The 20749-nt window shown below is 40.7% G+C and overlaps 1 protein-coding gene across 1 annotated transcript in view; it reads left to right on the plus strand.

The window, feature by feature from the left end:
• The window catches only part of CPS1 (carbamoyl-phosphate synthase 1, mitochondrial), a 91640-nt gene that overhangs the window by 68438 nt on the left and 2453 nt on the right, over positions 1 to 20749 (plus strand). Inside the window, exons 28-35 of the mRNA XM_010583265.1 lie at positions 515 to 590; positions 4052 to 4129; positions 5743 to 5850; positions 7091 to 7180; positions 8608 to 8778; positions 11311 to 11385; positions 14329 to 14427; positions 19786 to 19845. Coding sequence (XP_010581567.1) covers positions 515 to 590; positions 4052 to 4129; positions 5743 to 5850; positions 7091 to 7180; positions 8608 to 8778; positions 11311 to 11385; positions 14329 to 14427; positions 19786 to 19845 — 757 coding nt within the window. The remainder of the gene's footprint in view (positions 1 to 514; positions 591 to 4051; positions 4130 to 5742; positions 5851 to 7090; positions 7181 to 8607; positions 8779 to 11310; positions 11386 to 14328; positions 14428 to 19785; positions 19846 to 20749) is intronic.

Below are 20749 nucleotides of genomic sequence, written 5' to 3' on the forward strand. Positions count from 1 at the left end.
TTACACTGTAGCAACCATCACCAGTGGCCTGTGCATTCTTTGCTTCATCTGTCACTGATGAGCAACTGGGATAAAGTGAGCAAAGTATCTGTTATCTGTTTCATCCTGACCTCACAACTAACCTGCACATAGGGTGAAAGTCTGGGTCCTTAGTGGGGCTGTCGTACTGACTAGCCATCTTCTCCAGCTTAGGGGGAGCTTTAAAGGCTTGGGTCAGAAAGGGGATTTGGCAGCAGCGCTAAGGCTACACAACTGCATTTCTTTATTTTATTCTTCATTATGGTTCTGGAGGTCACCTATTTTCTCTGGGAAGTATAATGAAGGTTCATTAGGTACAAGCTCTGCCTTTCTTTCAGTCAAGAGTGAAGAAAGTGGCTTGAGTCAGCAGCTTGCTTGGCTAGTCTGTCATACAAAGGTAGTTGGCAACCCTGTGCTGTGGTGTCTAACATTCTGATATCTCTCTTGCAGTCACAAGGGAAGCTGACCTGTTTTCTTTTCTTTGCCATTCTCACAGTGGATCTGCAATGAACGTAGTGTTCACTGAAGAGGAAATGAAGAAGTTCTTAGCAGAAGCTACCAGAGTCTCTCAGGTACCAGTCTTCGTGCTGATACTGCTTTTTCTTTTTTGTGTTTGCTGTATTTGTTTCATCTCTGCTATGTTTTCCATCTCTCTATTTCTGTACTGTGTCTTCCTAACTCTTTTCCTTGTTTGGGGAGGAGCTAGTGAAATTAGAGTTTGACTCCTCAGTTTGTTCCCTAACAGGCAGACCATGGGAGCCTGTGCGAGCGTCCTTACTGATACCATTGGGATGCCTGTAATGAGTGGGGATGGCAGTTAGCTGTTGTACCCAGGCATCCATTTCTGAGCAGTTAATTACATAAATAGATGTAGGCTAGTGGACTGGGACCCTTCCTACTCCATCCAAGCTTGCTAGTAGGAGGTTATGCCAACCAGCATAGAACCCATAGCATCTTTCCCTCAATTTCTGAACTGTTTGGCCTGGCTTCTTTGAACAACTTAAAACTTCATCCTGGCATCTTCTCTCTCACCAGTGACCTTTTTATTTATTTTTTTTTTTAACCCTTTTAAATGCAGGAATATTTGCAAGATTTTGCTATGACATTTAACTCTCCAAACCATGTACCATTTTCCTCTGATGTAAAAGTAGGACTGCTGCCTGCTTACTGTTAATCCAGTGGGATTATTGATCTGCAGAGTATGTAGTGCAGAAGATGAAAGTTGTGGTTGCATTTTAAATATTATTCAAAAGCTAATTTGGGGATTTTTTTAAAGTGTCTTTTTCTAGCAAAGAGAGAGATTTTGTCTAGTATGTTGAAATTTAGAAAATAAAATCTGAAGCAATTTCCCAAAGACATGAATGCTTCAGAACATCATAAACAACTCAAAGCCTGAATTTCTTCTATACCTTCTATCAGTGTTATTGTACAAGGGATGTTTAGAGAGATGAGAATATGGGAGGAGGAGAAAGTTAAACGATTGAGGTTGAATGAAGAACATACAGAATTCAAAGTCTGACCCTTCAACAGTCTCTGAGTTTGGCCTCACATTTTGGTCTGTTTTCTTCTGAGGGGTTCCCCCCCCACCCCCTTTTTTTTTTTTGAATGGTCACTGTTCAGAACAGTACTGAACAGCACAATAAACACTACTGTCACAGGAATCTTGGAATTAAACATAAGTAAGTCAAAGAGGAACTCTCTGAAAACACAACTGGCTATGGAAGCCAGACATATTGCTGCTTACTCAGGGGATTTCTTAGGTGGTTAAAGCTTGAACAAGAACAAAACTATAAGTGTATGAGGCAAGTGATGGAAGTTTAGTGTCAGCAAGAAAAGATGGAATGAAAAGGAGATACCTTGCAAAGTAATAATATCCTGAAGGAGGCAAACAGACCACTTACCATCTTTGAACAACTTTAAAGGGATTTTTGGAAGTGGGAGAGTACCACTGTTACTTCCATCAGAAGGAATTATATAACTAATTCTCAGGGTCAACCTGTGGTAGAAACCAGATTCTTAGCAGTGCTCAGCCTCTCAAAACACCTAGCTTCTCTCTCTACTTCATCTTAAGTACTCTGCTTTGTGTTTCCCCACACACTCACAGAAGCAGACTGGGCAGCAGCCTTAAGCCATGTTCAGTGGGACAGAGCACTTTCTCATGCCACTGGATGGCTTTATGATGGCAATGGATACCCTATAGGAGGCTGAAGTCCAGGAAAGTGACACTTGGTCAGCTTAACTTGTCACAGCTTGATTGACTTGAATTAGACAATGTTGTTCTTCATTGCTGAGAGGTTTCATCCCTGGTACAGGAGGCACTGCTGGGAGTTGAAGCTGTGGAGTCCTGGCAATACGTGATGTATTCCTAGGGGAAAGAGTGGATGTTCCCATGGGATCCTAATGATGTCCAGTTCTGCTACACAAACAAGGCACTGACGCTTGCTGCAAACCTGACCAGTTGCACACCATGAGTCTTTGGTTGCTCTGACCCTGATCCTGCAGAGGCTTAAGCTAGATTTATGTGCTAAATTTTTGCTAGTGTAGTCAGACTGCTAAGGGAAGACTTCTTTTTTCATCCAGTATTTTATATTGACAGAAGCTGTAGTATAGTTGAAGCTAAACTAGCAAAAAGCAAACTAGAACAAAAGTATTGTATTCTGCTTCTAAATTAGGGAGGTTTTTTTAGTCTTGTCAAGCCTTTGTGGCCTGTGGGTGGTTCCACAGAAGCTAGCAATATTAGGTGTGAGCATACAAATGAACATGAGCATCTTTGTGGGACATAGGCTTCATTTTTCTGGTTACAAAGCCTTAGCTAGTTCTGCTCCATCCAACAGAGCATCCCTAGATAAAGTGCCTAACCAGTGTTGTTCTGTTGTTTTAGCTACTTTGCTGTTATGGTGTTGTGTCATTATGTCATTTATGTTGTCAATAATGTTCAAAACTTCTTGTGCGAGTTGAGACAGATTGGAGTAAACAAGGTTGTATGCACATATAAAACCTTCTGGTGAAAAACGGCAGCAAGACAGAAAGTTACAGGACACAAGCCACTAAATTTATGAAACAGCGTAGGCTGCAGCATTGTCCTTGCCTGTGAATTTACCCTTGCACTGATAAATGTAAGGAATTGTGTCTTGTAACTTTTGGAGTTGCTTTATATTTTTTCAAGAGGAGCCTTTTGAGCATGCACAGACTGTCATTTATTCCGTTTTATTCTCTAATAAATAACAGGCAGTTAATAGTGGATGGGACAGGTAAAACGTTGAGACATAAGCTGGCCAGGAAGAATGTGGATTAGATTTTTAACTGTCTGTTGGAGCAGGTGGCTGGAAGGAGAAAACATTAGAGGAGAGTGGGAAGCATGTGCTATCATCCCAGAGATAGGCAGGAAGAAGAGGAAGGAAAACAGTGTATACCAGGGAGTGTATTGAGTCAAGGTCAGGTCGTTCCTGGTGAGCTATAATTAGTGGCAACTTCTCCCTGGGAGACTTAGGAAACCAAGCAGAGAAATGAGAAAGGAATGGATCAGTTGCCTAAAATATATGACTCTTCAAAACAGTGAACAGCCACTATACAAAGTCATTAAGTATGCCAAGAATCAATTACTTTGTGAAGCAGTATGTCCACTGAGGTGGCTGGGAGGCTCAGAGGGAGGGAGAATTGAAGATCTTGGAGGTAAGGACCATCTTTGGGACACAGGATCAGAGATCACTGGATCCATGCGCATGTCCCACTATCTTCTTTTTTGCCATGATCTCCCTTAAAAGCTCTTTGTGGTTTTGCCTCAAATTTCCCTGTCATGATGATGTTATGGAGGATGCAAACTAATGCATCAGTGGCTTTGGGGAAATCACACCAAGTTTCCCTCCGTTATTTCTTTGCAAAGTTCACTTATTGTGGAAGTGAGGATATTAGTAGATTGGTCTTGTGAGATTCTGCTTCCAGAGGTTTTCTAGTGATGAATAGTGGACCGCTTGGATGGTGTCCAAATACTCTCAAGTAAAAACTTTCTTCTCTTATCTTGTCTTGACAACAGGATCACCCTGTGGTACTCACTAAATTTATTGAAGATGCCCGTGAGGTGGAAATGGATGCTGTAGCCAGAGCAGGAAGAGTAAGAACTTTGCTTTTCTTTAATATTAAACTTGTTTTTCAGGATCAGAGATTTGCAAAAATGTGTGGTTTGAATGATTTACTATACAGCCATGGATTCTTGCTGAGAAGAGTAGAGAAACAAGAAAAGATTAATTCATCTTAGGTTCAAAAACATTGTGCTTGAAAAGCTCAACCTACCTTATTGTATACATCTAAATAGTTATTTTTTTAAGCATTGCTTAACTGTGTGAATGAATCCTTTAGAATATAATTTTTACTGAATTTGCAAATCACTGGCTTCACAAATTACTTCCATCAGAATTGTATCAGCGTGTGTTATGATATTACCACAGTTGTTTTATTATTACAATGTCACCTTGCATTTCATTACTAATCAAAGGCAGTTCTCACAAAAAAAATCACAAACTTCTCATTTAACAGAAATATTCTGGTTTTAGTCTTCATTTTTAAACAGCAGGCAAGATCACTTTTTTGGTATTGAAGTAGTGTGCCTTGATGCAATTCATTCAGTTTAAATCCTGTCCTGGTTTCAGCTGGGATAGAGTTAATTGTCTTCCTAGTAGCTGGTACAGTGCTATGTTTGAGTTCAGTATGCAAAGAATGCTGATAACACACTGATGTTTTCAGTTGTTGCTCAGTAGTGTTTAAACTGAAGTCAAGGATTTTTCAGCTTCTGATGCCCAGCCAGCGAGAAAGCTGGAGGGGCACAAGAAGTTGGGACAGGACACAGCCAGGGCAGCTGACCCAAACTGACCAACGGGGTATTCCATACCATGTGACATCACATCTAGTGTATATAGGGGGAGTGGGGGTGGGGGAGGGCCGCTCGGGGACTAGCTGGGTGTCGATCGACGGGTGGTGAGCAATTGCCCTGCGCATGATTTGTACATTCCAATCCTTTTATTATTGCTGTTGTCATTTTATTAGTGTTATCATCATCATTATTAGTTTCTTCTTTTCTGTTTTATTAAACCATTCTTATCTCAACCCACGAATTTTACTTCTCGATTTTTCTCCCCCATCCCACTGGGTGGGAGGGGAGTGAGTGAGTGGCTGCGTGGTGCTTAGTTGCTGGCTGGGGTTAAACCACGACAAATCCTTAGGCCTGAATTTCCTCTGCTTGCTTTTCTCCATGATTAAAACATGGCAAAAGAGTGTGGGGGGATGGGGTGGGTGGGTGGGAATATATAAATGATGTTAGTCCATACTTGTTTCTAGTGGGGAATGACAACTATTTTGCGTTCATGGCAAACAGAACTTAGAGAGCTGATTTAAAGCCCAATTAGCTTTTACCTTCTGAATCAATGTGTGTTAGAGAGGGGAAGGAAGCCTTAGGATCTCCAGACTGTGGTAGGTTTTATCATGTTCACAGTTTGCTTAACCACAGTATGAAAGGCACTAACATGATCCCCTTGTTCATATGCCTTGTGTCTGCTTCAGGCCTATATTCCCCCAAATATTGGGAAATTCCCCCCCTTTTTTTTTCTTTTTCCCCTCTGTCTGTATCCTCTTTTGGGTACAGCTCTGTTCAGGAGACTGTGCTGGACTGGGGATGGAACAGTTCATGAGAGAGGGTGAGGTGACAAACTGCTTTCTTGTTACTGTATGCAGGTTATTTCACATGCTATTTCAGAGCATGTGGAGGATGCAGGCGTTCACTCTGGAGATGCCACCCTCGTGTTACCCACACAGACTATCAGCCAGGGAGCCTTGGAGAAGGTAGGTGTTGCACTAGCACTGAAAAGAGAAAATAAAATAAAAGTTTGAATCTGCTTTCCCACTTTGCTTGGGAGAACTCAATCACCAATGAAGAAATCAAATCACCAGTGTTTTTTTTTAAAAGCCAGTATGATATGTGCAAGTGTAGGATGTCATTGTGCCCCTGTGACTGGCTATACTGTACATAGGATCATCTGAACTATATCCTATTAATTTAAGCAGTAGATGTACACACTTTCAGACCCATTGAATTTTTTTGTTTCATTGGTTTAGAACCAGCTTCCATACCAGTAGAGGACTGTCTAATTCTTATATATGCCATGGTTCACTTTCCACTTCCTTTTCTCCCACAATCCTTAAATGATTAGATCAGGTGTATGACTTTCTAGCTGCCTGCTTTTCCAGAAGGGATATCAGGATGAATGAACCTCACCTAATCGTGCCTTTTTCCCCTTTCAAGAATAAACCTAGTGATAAAAAGTTAGTTGTCAAAATGCATTTTCTAAGTGAAATGTGCTGTCCCCTGTGATGCCATCCTGTTAAGGGTTTGCTTGGAAGCTAGCAAGAGCTGTAATGCAATGATCTGTGCTCCAACTCAGTTTACAAGAATGTCCAAGCCCTTGTTTCTGAAAATAGTCATCTCCTGGAGCAAAGCTATTCAAATGCTTCTACTAAAATGGCACCTGATTTCTTGACAAACCTAGAAAATAAGACCACAGTGTTTTCTCCCAGTTTGTTCCAGAGTATATCTGCTGAGATGCCTCCCACTGATCTGTGATGGGACAGACATGTTGGTGAAAGACTTTTGGGACACTTGTAAAACTGAGTAGTTAAACTCAAATGGCAAAACATCATTGTTCATTATTTCACCAAGAATGGTACAAAGGCTCCAGTGTGCAGTGTAGGAATTGCTACAGGCAGCACAAGTTTTTATTCTCTCTCTTTCTCCTCCTTTCCCCTGCTTTCTCACATACACACAAAGCTGATTTTTACTTCTGCCCTCAAACGGCACTTTGCGCTCTAGGTTACCAGGCAAATTAAGCTTGTTTGCTTCTGAAAGATAATACTATTGCCAAAATGAGGGTACAGAGAAAAAAGTATGCTAGGGCAGAGAGATAGATGCAACATTTAAAGGAATCCACATATGAGATGATTTATTGCCCTGATGCTGTCTATTTTGTGGGATTTATTTATTTATTATGTATACACACATTTTAACTTTATTTATTTATTTTTATAGGTAAAAGCTGCTACAAAAAAGATTGCAAATGCCTTTGCTATCTCTGGTCCATTCAACATTCAGTTCTTGGTGCGAGGCAATGATGTGCTGGTAAGAGCCCTTGTGACTATTGGAGGAAGTCAAGCTCTGCTTTGGATAGTTAGGTGCATGGTTCCAGTGGTCCCTGCCATGGAAACTCTGTGGCAGTAGCAGCTGTGAGTTTCTAACCTGCCTTGTCTGATGACGTGTGGTCACCTGTACCAACCCTTGGTCACGCAGCTATCCCTGTTTATGTGGGAGAGAACATCCTCCCCTGCCTTCTCATTGAGGGTGAAGTGAGTCTGGTTGCATTGTGTGTCAGCACTAGCTTTGTTTTGCTGTGGGCTGCTGTCCTTCCCAAAATTATCAGTTTTGAATATGATGGACAGCACTGGGACCTACCCCTCATCCTATGAACTGATTATCATTGCTTTTAGATCTCCAGTATCTGCTCTCATCTTTAGCTGTTTCAATCATTAAAATAAACCTTCCAAGGCATTGGAAAGAAAACAAGACAATTTAAGTGTTTTAGCCTTTAATATAAGCCATTAAGATGGTTATCTAAATAGTGTGGTCCTAGTAGCTATCAATAACAGAAGTACAGCAGATGTTTGACCCTTTATGGGGAACAGTTGGCTTTTTGTTGCTAATGGAAGAAGGTCAGAGGAATGTGAGCAGAGTATGACTGAGGAAGCAGTGAATGGAAAGAAAACCTCACCTGGTATAGAAGAGATGCATTATTGGTGAAAGATCCTGCTTGGGCTATTAGTTGAGAAAAATGTACTTAGTGTTCTTCACCTTTCTTCTGTTTCACACGTAGTTATTCAGATACTCCAGAGAGGGACAGAATGGAGTTTTTCCTTCCTTGCTTTCCTTCAGCTGTGCTTGCCTTTCCTCTGGATAAACTGCCCTATTCCATTCTGTCTTAACTTACTTGTTCTTGCCCCCTCTCACTCCCCCTTCATTCTCACTTACAGCAACTCCTCCCTTGCTAATGAACTCCATGCTGTGTTTCTCAGCAAGATGCAGAACTTCTTTGTTTCTTGCTTGGGTCACTGAATGACTTCTGCGTGTAGATGAGGAAAGTCTGTAAGGATAGCCCAGTCATTCATGAAGTGCCATTACCATGGAAAAAGAACAGGTGGGCTTCTAAAGATTGTACCTAGTGCCTGTGCATAAGATTCCATGCCTCTTGCACATTTAGGGTATAGTACAACGAGTTTTCTGAAGTGAACTCTGGATTAGTCTCAGTTCTAATTTTCAGACAATAGAGATTAAACCGAGTTGCAGAACATCAGGTTCCTTGTATCTCAGGCTGGGCCCTACCCATCCCTCATTGCTCTTTGTAATATTGAACACAATTTCTGTGTCTCTTATTTGGCAATCTGAAGAGCATCTCTTCCAAGAGGACTAAGGACTGATTTCCAGAAACATGAATCAATCTATTTCTTCACTGCACAGTGCCTGACCCTGGTGTTTCTCCTTTTTAATCCCACCAGGTGATAGAGTGCAACTTGAGGGCTTCACGCTCCTTCCCTTTTGTATCAAAGACTCTGGGTGTGGACTTCATCGATGTGGCCACAAAAGTAATTATTGGAAAAGAGTATAATGAGTCAACCCTCCCCACGCTGGAACATCCCGTTATTCCATCCAGATATGTTGGGATTAAGGTATGGTTTCCAAAAGAACACCGAAAAACCCACAACAGAGCTAGCACCTAGCGCATTAATAGGCAATGCCCAGAGAGAACAATTTACTTATTGGCCAAAGGCCAAATTGTCCTTTTGTAGTTTCTGTCAAGATAATATATCTTGGGAATTTTAGAGAAAAATCAAAGAAAAATTATTCAGTGATTATTAACAAAATCAATCTTACTTTATTTCTAACTTCTAACCTACTCTTAATCATGTTTATGAACTGCATAGTAAATATGCACTTGCAGAATTGAATACTGAAGTTCAGGCTATTTCATAATACTATCTAATGTAAGTGTGAGCATGTACAAATTTGTGTTTTGAGTGCCCCCCCACATTTTATCTTCAGGATTTGGAATATGGGCTGTTGAATGCATGGAATCCCCTTTACATGCACCACCAGTTAAAATGGGGGTGAAAGTCTTGGATCCTTTGATTTCAGTGGGGCCAAGATTTTACTTTTCATAATTACTAAGCTTATATAGCACCCAAGATACCAACGTGTCCTGTAGATATTTTTGAATGCTTAGTGGAAGAAAAAAAATTAATTGAAGTTCCTAATCATAAAAGTCTAGAACAGCAGTGCAGAAAATACAGTGGATAATGAGAATTGTTTACACAGAAACTTTCAAGCTTTAATAGCTTCCACATCAAGTGAAAATTGAGGAAACGGAAAACACCTACCATCTTTCTACTAATAAAATGTTCAGACCTATTAAAATGCAAGTCAAATCTGTGGCCCAAGCCAGCTCAGGTTATTGGCAAACCAGTCAGTCTAGAAGTAGCTTTACAATTTACTTTGATGCCATAGGTAGGCATTATCTGATGTTCTAATCTGAGACTTTTTTTTATTTTTGAAGGTCTTATTTGTTTTTATAAATTTCTATTATTTAGACCTGGGCCTTCTGCACTGTTGTTAGCTAAACTGTCAAGAGTTTTGTCTCTCCTGGGAATGCTGGCTACAGTGCAGAAAACCAACTGTATTCTTGAAAACCTCACTACAAAGCCTTTTATACTGCTTGTGTTCTGTGTGGATTTGTCAAATATAATAACCAGCTAATACTTTTGGAAATGCTAAGCTTTGAAAAATATTCCCGTTAAACCTGGTTCTCATTATTCATGCATCATATTTTGTGTCCTCTTATGTTTTTATTGCCAGGAATATTTGCATGGAAATGGGATTTTGTTTCTCCAGCAGCTCTTAAATGCTCTGAAAAGAGAATATGAAACTCTTTTCTTCTTTCTCAACATAGCTACTCCTTTGTGGATTTGGAGTCCCACCATTTTAGCTTTAGTGACTGAAATATTGTCTTGCCATGTTTGCGTCACTCAGCAAGCATGTATCATGGCTGACCAAGATTAAATCCTAGATAGAGCATGACTGGCTAAGTTTTACATAGGATTTATTTGCAGTACCAGAGTCTGCTCTTGCTGATACATATTCATGTTCATGGTAGACAAAAGTTAGGGAGCTGATGGAAGGCTTTGTTGCTTGTTACCTTTCAAGACAATGTGTGCATTAAAAATAATCCACCTTGACTGCCATATCTCAGCTTGAGACTGTAGAGTTGGCCACTGTAAAAATTTTCTCTTTAATTATAGAAGAAGCAAAACTGATCTAAAAGTCATGAAGGTAAGTTACATTTTTTGAGAAATCTTTCGCAATGAATTTCTGCTGTCACATTTTAGTTGGTCATTGTTAGGTGTCATGAGACAGCAGCTGTCTTGTCTGTAGTGTTACCCTCAAAGACTTTCAAGAACAGAATTATGTCTTTGGGTTTAAAAGTAGATTCATTTTTAAGCAGCAAGGATGCTGTCTTTATGAAAATGCCATTAGTAGTTTAAGATGTAGAGAAGCCCTATAGAAAATAAAAATATTCCTTAGCAGAAAATTTGTTCCATGTTTGCCACGTGTTCATAGGCTCTTTAACAGAGAGTTTCTCCCCCCCCCCCCTTTTTTTTTTTTTAGGTCAAATTACAGGTGTGTACTTTGGGGAGGGAGAGGGAAAATATGAAAATAATTTGCAAAGTTTCATCAGGTTTACACAAAAGGAGTACATTCTTGTGGAATGGTTTGATTCCTGTGCATGAAAAATTTCTATTGGAGAACAGTTTTCTCAGAAATCTGACTGGCTTCAGGTAGTATCTCTCTTTGTTTCATTAATTAGATGCTTCACAGCCTTTCTGTTTTAAAATGTGTCCTAAAAATGATGGTGATGGTGGGCTAGCACAGATTAGAAATCTGCCATGAGAACGTGAGCAGGACTGCAAGAATTAGAAGGATGATTTATTGATGAAAAACTTGTTTATTTGTTCCAGTCCATCATCAGGATGCTGGGCGAACTCATTTGCCAAGTACTCCTCTGCTTATCAGCCTTGACCAGTGCTTTTTTTGGATTAATTCATGTCTGTCTCTGTCACTTCCAAGTGTAGCTGGATGTTTGTTTTTTTTAAATGATCCATTAAATTTTCATTCTCTTTCTCCCTCCCTCCTCTTGCTTTCACCAGGCCCCAATGTTTTCTTGGGCCCGGCTGAGAGATGCTGACCCTGTTCTCCGATGTGAAATGGCCTCTACTGGGGAGGTATCTTTTAGATTTGCTATTTATTTTTTTTTTAGAACAAGTTGCCTTTAAACATCATGAATCTTTGAAAGTGATCTTATTACTGCCCGAATCATGATGGCATCTGTAGCTTCTTCAGAAAATTGAAAACATCTTTCTTAGCTGTAAAAACATATTGTCCTGGAAAACCCAGTTTATTCAGCCACTGGATGTCCCTCTTTACCTGCATGTCAGCTCCCTGAGTTGGACCTGGTTGATGTGACAGCCTGAAATGAGTTTATCTGAGAGCTGTTGGGTTCTGGGAGGTTCTCTGTGTGTCAGTCTGTTTTATGAATCACCTGCTTCTAGACAGACAAGTGCTTATGGCTCTCAACCCCCGCCCCCATCGACACATGCCAGAACAGTAATATTGAGACTCCAGGTCTTGGAACGTGCTAGTTATTTAAAGGCAACAGATATGGGTGCTGATATTTTTGTTGTTGCCTGGTAACCATCAAGGCATGTCCCAAGGTGCAAAAGGTGATAAAGAGTGAATAAAATGAGATGGCTGCAGTATTGACTGTCAGTAGGGTGAGGGGGAGACTGGGCTACTTTACCCATTCTTTCTACAACAGGGCTGTGAGGCGCTTTTGAAATGCGTCTCTGGTATACACTTGGCACACTACAAAGGCACAAAGCTGTTCCTGCGTAGGCTCAGCACTGATGGGACCCCTCACCCCTCAAGGGGAACAGGTTTCCATCTACATCATCTGAAGAGATATTAACTCATCTAGAACAAAGAGGCTTGCTTATGAGTTGTTGCTGAGCTGTCAATAGCTTCTGTAGCTATACCCAAGCTATCTTTAAACTTGCTTGCTGTTACTTCTAGAAAACAGTTGCAGTAGCAGGAAACTTATTCTGGGCTAGAAAACCCACTTGGGAAGTGGTTAAATACTGAGGCAATTAGATTACGCTTAACTCAGCTCTACCATAGCTAGGCAAGTGGCAGAGCCTGGGCTGCTCCATTTGATATGAGTTTCAGTATCTCTACATGAGCTGTTTTCACTAGGAAAGACATCATTTTAGTATGAAAAAGCTCTATACCCAGATACAAGGTAAGAACAGCCTTAAGTCTCCTACATCTCTCCAGAATTACTTTATTTTGCTCCTCATAATATGTGGGAAATCAGTATTGCAGAAGATTTCCTTTCAGTGTAGTTAATGGGCAGAAAAAAGCCAAGTGACTTCCATGACTTCTTTATTTTCAGAAAAAAATTGACTACACAGACACTGTCTGTATCCTCCCCCCACCCCCGCAAGAGAAAAAAAGGAATAAAAATGTAACTAAGGGCAAGAATTATTTTTCTGAGCTTTATATAGAGTTAGAGATTACCTTGGTCATAAAGGAGGGTTTATTAACTTTTATGACTTGGAAAGATCCATATTCACAAATGCCATAAAATGTGACAGTTATGAAAGTCTTTCTTATGAGTGAAGTAAGGATAATAACTTTGGGTAAAATGCTCAATTATTCCTCAAAGACGTTTTTCACACACACAGCTTGATTTGGGCTTGAATTTGTCACATCTGTCTGGCAGAGATGTATTGTGCTGGAAGTCATGGTTCCCACAACAGTAGAAGACACAGTGCTGGGGGTCCCTTTGAGTATTGTGGCTGTTTTGACCACGCCATAATGATAAACCTCTCCTGGCAGGCTGGAAACCCCTGGTCCAAGCCTATGAGGCAGGGGGCTATCCACCACCCTAGAAAGTCCAGCACATATGTACCCCCTTAGCCAGACACACTGTAAAACAGCCTGAACACTCAAGGATGAGTTTTTAGAGAAAAGCTCAAATACTAGTTGTCATGATTTTTTTTTTTATCCCTTCCCTTGTAAGTTTTTTTGTTTTGTTGTTTGTTCTTTTTTTTACTTCAGAGGATCTGGCAAATCATTTGTTCTTCTTCTTACATAAAATACTGGTTTCTGCTCACCATGATAACAGTGAGACCATGAATGTGATGGCTCACTCTGTGATGGGAACGACTGTAAGAGGAAAACGGGAGAGCAATTCTCAATCAGCCCCTTTATCCCATCTGTATATGTGTGTAGATTTGTTATTTCAAAGAGAAAAATCTGTGACAGTTTCTGCTTCTGACTGTTTTTCAACAAGTGTAGAGTTGGACAGAAAAAATGAGGGGTTTTTTTTTTTCTTTTTCAACTTTCACAAAAGCTTATGCATTCTTCTTTTTGTCATCAGAATTCCAAATTTTAGTAAGGAACACAGTTTAGTTCCCTCAGAAGATCATTACTGTATGGCAGTCTGTAAGCAACTGAGTTCCACAGACAGTTCTGAATGACGGAGAACTGCTAAATGATTTTTATTGATTTCTTTATCAAGTTTTTGTTTATTTAAAATAAATTATTATGAATTGGCATGATTGCTGTTTTGTTTTCCTAAGTACATACTAACTTTTTACTTGAATTTTGTACTTCTATGGACTTTTAATGGAAAAGCATCTTTATATACCATGGTTTATCTTCACAAGAAATGCCAGAAGTACATGACAGCACAAGCGCTGTCTTACCCCAGTTTGCAACATACACAGAGCAACATGCCTGCATGTAGAACACTCAGTGATATTTAAACATTACATAATGTTAAACAATTTGCAGTGCACTCACAAACATTGGAGCAGAGGCTGTGTACAGCATTCCCATAACTCAGCAGCATCAATTGTTACTCCTTGGTGTGCTGTTTGAAACTAAAGTGTTGCTTATTCCTTTGTTATTGCTTCATTAAAATTGAGATTTGTCTGAAATGATTTTGATTTATCCCCCCACCCCCCCTTCAGGCTCCATGCAAAAGCAGTCTGATTCTGTGTGAAGAAGTCAAAAGAGCCTATTTAAAAATTTCATTGCTGTTTCTTTTTAAAGCAATGGTTTTGGGTTGTTTTTGTTTTTTTCCCTTTTGTGCCCTTTCCCAGGTTGCATGCTTTGGAGAGGATGTGTACTCTGCCTTCCAGAAGTCTATGCTTGCCACAGGGTTTACATTTCCGAAGGAAGGAATTTTGATTGGAATCCAGGTGAGTCCTAAAAATCAAAGCTGAGAAAGGACTGACACAGAGGAACTCATTAACTGTTGCCTTGTTTTCATTCATGTGTCTTTATGGCTTCAATGGGTTTCTCTGCAATCTGTCTTGAAGTGCAGTAAGACAGTGAGGAACAAACACCATAGAGAGATCTTTACCAGATTCCCTAGGGCTGGCCTGGTTTTTTTTCACCTCTGGATCCTGACAGTTTCTACTGGGAGCTGCAGAAGTTTTCTGGGGGCAAACCCCTGTGATTGCTGCTAGCAGAAGCCCGGGATCAGAGCGTTAGAAGCCACCTTCCTGTGGGGAACAATGCCTTTAGACAATCAGTTCAGAGAAACATCTCAGGTAGAACTCAGAGCCTGCTCCTTGCTCCCTGCCAAATGGGAGCCCTGGGGATGCTACTTTCCAATCCTGACATATAAACTCTCTTCATCTGTACACTGCCTCTTGCCCTTTTGAAACCAGTTCCCCTCCACCCCCACAAAAGAGTGAGACAGTTTCCGTACTGCAAAGCTGGACCTGCTAAGCTTTCCCCATAGATGCATATATTTCATTCCAGGCAGAGCTGCGGCATCATTCGACAGTGTAGAAAACATGATGTTCTAAGGGTGTTGACGGTCTAGTTTATTGGTGTAACACTGTCAGGCAATGAGACCTCCACTAGGTATGGCACTGTCATGTTCTTCTCATTGGAGTTGTGATGGGAATATACTTGAGTGCAGTGGGGCAAGGGATTAAAGGACAACAGTCTTCACCCTGCAGCCTACTTTCCTGGCTCCATAGAGGCATGTCTGCCATTATTTCTTTCCCCTTTTTGATGATGGTGCATGGACAGTGTTGTTCCCTACTATGCAGCTCCTATCAGCTAGGAGTAAGTAGCTTAGAAAGGAAGACCCAATGCTACATTTGTGTAGGAATGTTTCTGGTTTCTGTACCTTGCCAGAGCTCTCTCCTCTTAGGGACTGCCTCTCAGACACATATTCTGCAGGTCCAGTGATTCCTTACCAGATTAGAGCTCGAACTTTAGGGTTTCACCTCTTGCTGTCAGCATCCCTCAAAGTTGCTATACGTAACAGAAAGATTAAATGGTGTCATTATGGGAATGTCCTCCAGTGCAATGGCTTATGCAAACAGCCTTTACTGTGAGGGAGTTCCCAATGGGTTTGCCTTAGGAACAGCCCTGCACCATTCTCAGTTCTGTATCAGTAAGGAGGATGTGCATTTTAGGATGAAAAGGTAGCCAGGCAGAAAAGCAAAAAGTGTTGGTATTTTATCCCAGGATAGTTATCAACTGCAGGAGGTGCTGAAGTCAGAGGCACTTGTAAACGTTGAGATGTGTGTATGTGCCTCAAAATAATTCAGACATTTCCCCTGCAACCAGAACGTTCTTGGGCCCCATAAAGACAACCGATTGCCTCCTGGTATTTCCCCGTTGTGCTTGTAATAAGCTTACGCCTTACACGATTGCATAAAGCCAATAAAACAAAAAAGTAGAATAGATGAATTTTCCTGTCAGACAACTGGGGTGTGAAAAATGTGTTGGGCTGTCTGTGCCAGCAGAGGACGTGAAGAAAGTGTGTGAAAAGTGGCCAGAAAGGAATATGACTTCTGCTAACGCAGATTACCACTTAGTCTTTAAATATATACGTGTATACATACATCTATGGATTGCAGCTGCTGCTCTAAGTTACCTCAAATTAGCAGAGATGTCTTTGTTTGCTACCTAGATAAAATTTAAAAGTTCAGTATGAAACTCTTGGCAGTTGGTACTGTATGTCTACTGTATATGTAATCACTGCAGATTTTAAAACAGTATCTAAAAAGGGGGAAAAGAAAAGCTAGGAGAAGAAAAAGGAGAGACCCCAGTGTTTAAAATTTAAGGCTGTTTTCCTGATAGCAGCTAAAAGGGAACAGGCAGCAAAGAGTAATTTTAGCTATAGAAAGCATTTATGTAGGTTCTGTGTCAGTATCTGTTAAACTGAGCCAAATGTTCTTTGTATAAAGGTCTTAAGAAAAAAAAAAGGAAAAAAAACCCTGGATAAAACAACCCCCAAATCCCAACGCCCCAAACCTTTTAAAACTAACAAGTTTCTATCCTTTTAAATGAGTGGTTTACGGTTCATTTTTTTACAAAAGAAACTTGAAAACAACGGATCAATTGCTTAAAGGTCTCTCTTCATCTCAGCATATTTCTTACATAATTAAACTCCAAAACAAAAAGTGTAAAGTTAATGCCGAGAACCACGTATTGTTCCCTCACCACTCTGGAGTTCATCACCTATCTGCTTTTCAGTGGTCCATTTTGAAACAGATGGGAGCTAAAGCCTTGTAAGAAGGGAAGGTTGACATGCTGACCTAGATCTGACATGTAGACTATGAGTGGTCTTCCCTGAGTATTACAGGCTGGAGGAAAGGGGAGCCCCTCACTGCAGAAACAAGAGGCACAAGGAATGAGGCATAAGGCGGGCTGTGAACACCAGCAGCATTGTTCTCATTTTAATCACAAACATGAGGTCATCTACCTCAAATGGGCAAAGTTGTCAGTGTATCCTCAGAAGGGAAGTACAGGCTCAGAAGGACAGATACCAGGTTGCCCCTCTCTACAATCACTTGCCGTTCAAATATCATTGCTGTGAGGAGGTGACAGGGTAGAGGTCCCTCCCTGGGCAGAGACCCCTGGCTTTCAAACTGCAGGATGGTTTCTGCAAGCTGTTCTGGTGCACTTGAGGCTGGTTTTTGTCAGGAGCACGTACACCAGCCCACTTGGTTGTCTCTGAGGAAGGTGCTATGTTTCATCTGCAGTGGATGGTGAACTCAAAACATACCCTGCTTTTGGAGGCTTCATTGCTTTGTGACCAGCAGCTCGCTCTGATTTTTAGACTGGACTTTTAGCTCTTGCAGAGAGAGAAATAAGAAGCCAAACGGCCTTGAATTCTGCTTCCCTCAAAAGTATCTAGGCTCAACATATTTAGGTTATTCGGTATACTGCACCTTTATGCCATTGCTGTTAATTATGTTGAGGTGAGAGTAGGCTGCTTTCTTGAAGGTGAAAGTCAAATAAATGTAGTTAACAATAGCAGAGAGGGAGATCTTAGTTTCCTTGCAAATGTTTCACTCCAGGGTATTTTGCAAATCAAGAGTCAAATGGCTCTACAGTTCAGACACGTCTCAATACGCTCAGGTAATGAACCCAACCTTGCTGAGGGGCTTCCATGTTGGTGTACTTGCAGGTTGCAGTTCCAGTGGTAATCCTACTAGGGCCACACAAGTGTTGCTAACAAAGTAATCATCCTCAAGTTCAAACAGGTGAGCACTCCTTGACATCTGCAGAACAGTGCAAGGCAGGTTGGGCAGCCAGCTGGGACTGCAAGCCCACTGGATTGTCCTTCAGTTGTGAGCACTCTCTGACATTGCACAGGTTGAGGTTCCCTAGGATAGTTAAGGCCTGATGCTCTCCCAGGGTAAATGGAGTACAGCTTTCTTGTTAGATGAATGAATCTCTGCCAGTTTATGCAAACCGATAATCTGACCTCTTTTCTTTTCACAATTTGGAGAAATCCCTGAGTCTGCCATTAAATAATTTATATTTTATGCAAGAGGAGTTGAAAAGCTCATTTTGTTTTCTTTCCTGATTGAGCTATTCAGTGATATCTCTGGGATGGAGTGCATCTGTCTTACATCTGTGCTGGTGACCACAAGATGTGGAAAGCATTGATGGAGTATTTTATTTTTAAACGCCAGCACTCCAAGTCTGTTGTTTCAAGGTAACCTTCTGCCTTGTTTCCTTATGTACCAGAACTTTTTGCATGCTCCACAGTGGATTTGGATACAGAATTCAAGATTATCACAGGAGATGAGCTGGCTTCATTTTGAGCTGGATCTTAGTGAGAACTGGTGTAACGGTATTGAATTAACTGAGGATGTAGTCCTTTACAAATAGCAAGGCATGATAGCAAACATGAGAGAGGTTATAAGAAATAGATCTTTTCCAATAAAGGAAAAAGAATACAATTCTCCTACAATAAATATCTTCCACTAAATAAATCTGCTTGTACTTTTCACCTTTAGTAACTAATGGTTTCTTATACAGGTTCTTTCAGCCAGCTTGTAAATCTGAGGCTGCTCCGATGCAAGCTGACAGCTGTAATTTCTTTTCATGGAGAGGCTGTTTTATGTGTCACAAGTGTTCAGTACATGTTTGATAGAAGTTTATAATACTGTTGTGAAAGCCAACTCCCCTGACCAGAAGGCAGAACCGTTCTCTCTGATGGGGAAGCTGCCAACCCTGTCACATTGTATATTTGTATTTTCCAGTTAGTGTACAGAATGAGATGTCTTTCAAAATGAGGTTCTTTCCAGAGTGCTTCCCGCCCCATAGACTCCTTTTCTTGATAGGAGATAGTTCACCCTTCAGAATATTGCTTTCTCGCCCATAAAGGTTAAGCTATCAGTAGCTCCAGCAGGGACAAGGAAGCTTGCAATAATCTTACTTGCAAATGGCCAGACCAGGCTAAGGTTAAAAGCAAGGTTTGGCCTGCCTTGGCAGTAAGAAGGGCATGTGTTGCATCTGATCTTTGCATTGCTGTACCTTCAACTTCCTGAAGAAAGTTATGCTGGGATCAAAATTCTCCCTCACCTGTTGCTTTAAAATGGCTTGTTCAACTGCAGATGTCTACAAGAGGTCGTCTTATCTTTACTTCTTCTAAATTATGTTCAATCTGGGCATACATTATGAAAGAGTCCTTCAAAAGTGCCCTAAGTACCTGGGCATTCAAGTCCTCATGGGAATAGGGTGTCCCAGTCTCCTGAGTGGTTTTGTGTTTTCCATTTCCATATGCCCATGGGAGTTAGAAATGAACTCATGCAAACCCAGGCTCTTCTTCATGTGAATTTGCAAACAGAGATGCAAAGGCAGCCCAAAGCCTGTCCACATATATTATCTGCCAGAAGAGAAGGCCAAATGTTTGAGCAATGATTAAAAAGATATTTAATTAAGAGAAGAGGAGACTCTGGTTGGTGTATTTGAGAAGCCAACTGCCCAGATATTTCATATGCAGTAGTAAATCTGTAGTTGCAGTAGAACTTAGTATGGGAACACTTAACTCTGGTGTTGTAACAAAGTATGTCTTAGCTGGGAATGACTTAGGCTTCAGGATCCAGACAGTTTTCTTGGAATGGCACTGTACATGCACATTCAGACATTTCTGCACACATGCACAGACACGCATTCTCAGCACAGAAATGTGTATTTGCCTCTTAGCACAGTCTGGAGGAACTTAATGTTGCTCAACAAAACACTGTTTCTAAATCCTAGCTTTGATGCTGTATCTAATAAATTTCCTTTTTCAGAAGTCCTTCCGCCCCAGATTCCTCAGTGTAGCAGAACTACTGCATGAGGAAGGTTTTAAGGTAGGTGGTTTCAGTTATGTAAAGCTAGAGAGTTTTCAAAATCTGAAACGTACTCTGCCTGCTACAGGAATGGAGAACGTTGGAGTTTATTTGAAGATAGAGAAAAAAGGACATTTTCGAAGTACAACAGGGATTTTTAGCTGAGTGATCCATAAAGTCAGCAGGTATCACCCAACTAAAAGTTTTCATGATTGTTCAATTGAACATATGAGATTGCCATGAGGGCAAGAACAACCCTAGCTCTGCTATCCGCCTGCAATCAGGATGTCATATTATAAAGTCCTCTAAGTTCTCCAAGAAACAAAAATGCCAGCAGAATGCCATGGATGACAGGAGGGGAGGAAGGGGAAGCCTTTTATATGGAGAAGGTCTTTACAGTGTTTCATCTTCAGTGATATTCACAACTTGCAGACATATGAAATTTGTGGTGTTTACATCCCTCTTGTAACTCTTCTGCATCATTTTGTATCCATATCCCTATTGAAAGGTAACTAACAACACAGCCACAAAAGATTGGCGAGAGCTTTTTAGTATTAAGTATTTAAGAACTATTTTTCTCAGTGGCATTAGTGTAACTACTACATTTACAGTTCTGCCTTTCAAAACTTAGTGCTAGGAAAAAAAAAAAATTGTAAGTGATCAAACTTAAGCCCTATTGAAAGTCAGAGGGATTTAGGTTTTCCTAAGCCACTTAACTGCTTCTGGATGTGTTACTACCATTCATTGACTATCATCCATCAGCAAATCACAGATAACGGAATGTTGGGAAAGTCATGCTGTTTTCTGTATGTCTCTGTGTATGGAGACACCCTTGTGATGAAAAATGCCCTCCAAAATCAGCTCTGACAGCTAGGCTGTGTATTGGGTCAGACCTACATGAGTTAAATGAAAAGTTCTGGTATTA

The sequence above is a fragment of the Haliaeetus leucocephalus genome, unplaced genomic scaffold (genome assembly GCF_000737465.1).
Source record: "Haliaeetus leucocephalus isolate CR32 unplaced genomic scaffold, Haliaeetus_leucocephalus-4.0 Scaffold880, whole genome shotgun sequence".
NCBI classification, from domain to species: Eukaryota; Metazoa; Chordata; class Aves; order Accipitriformes; family Accipitridae; genus Haliaeetus; species Haliaeetus leucocephalus.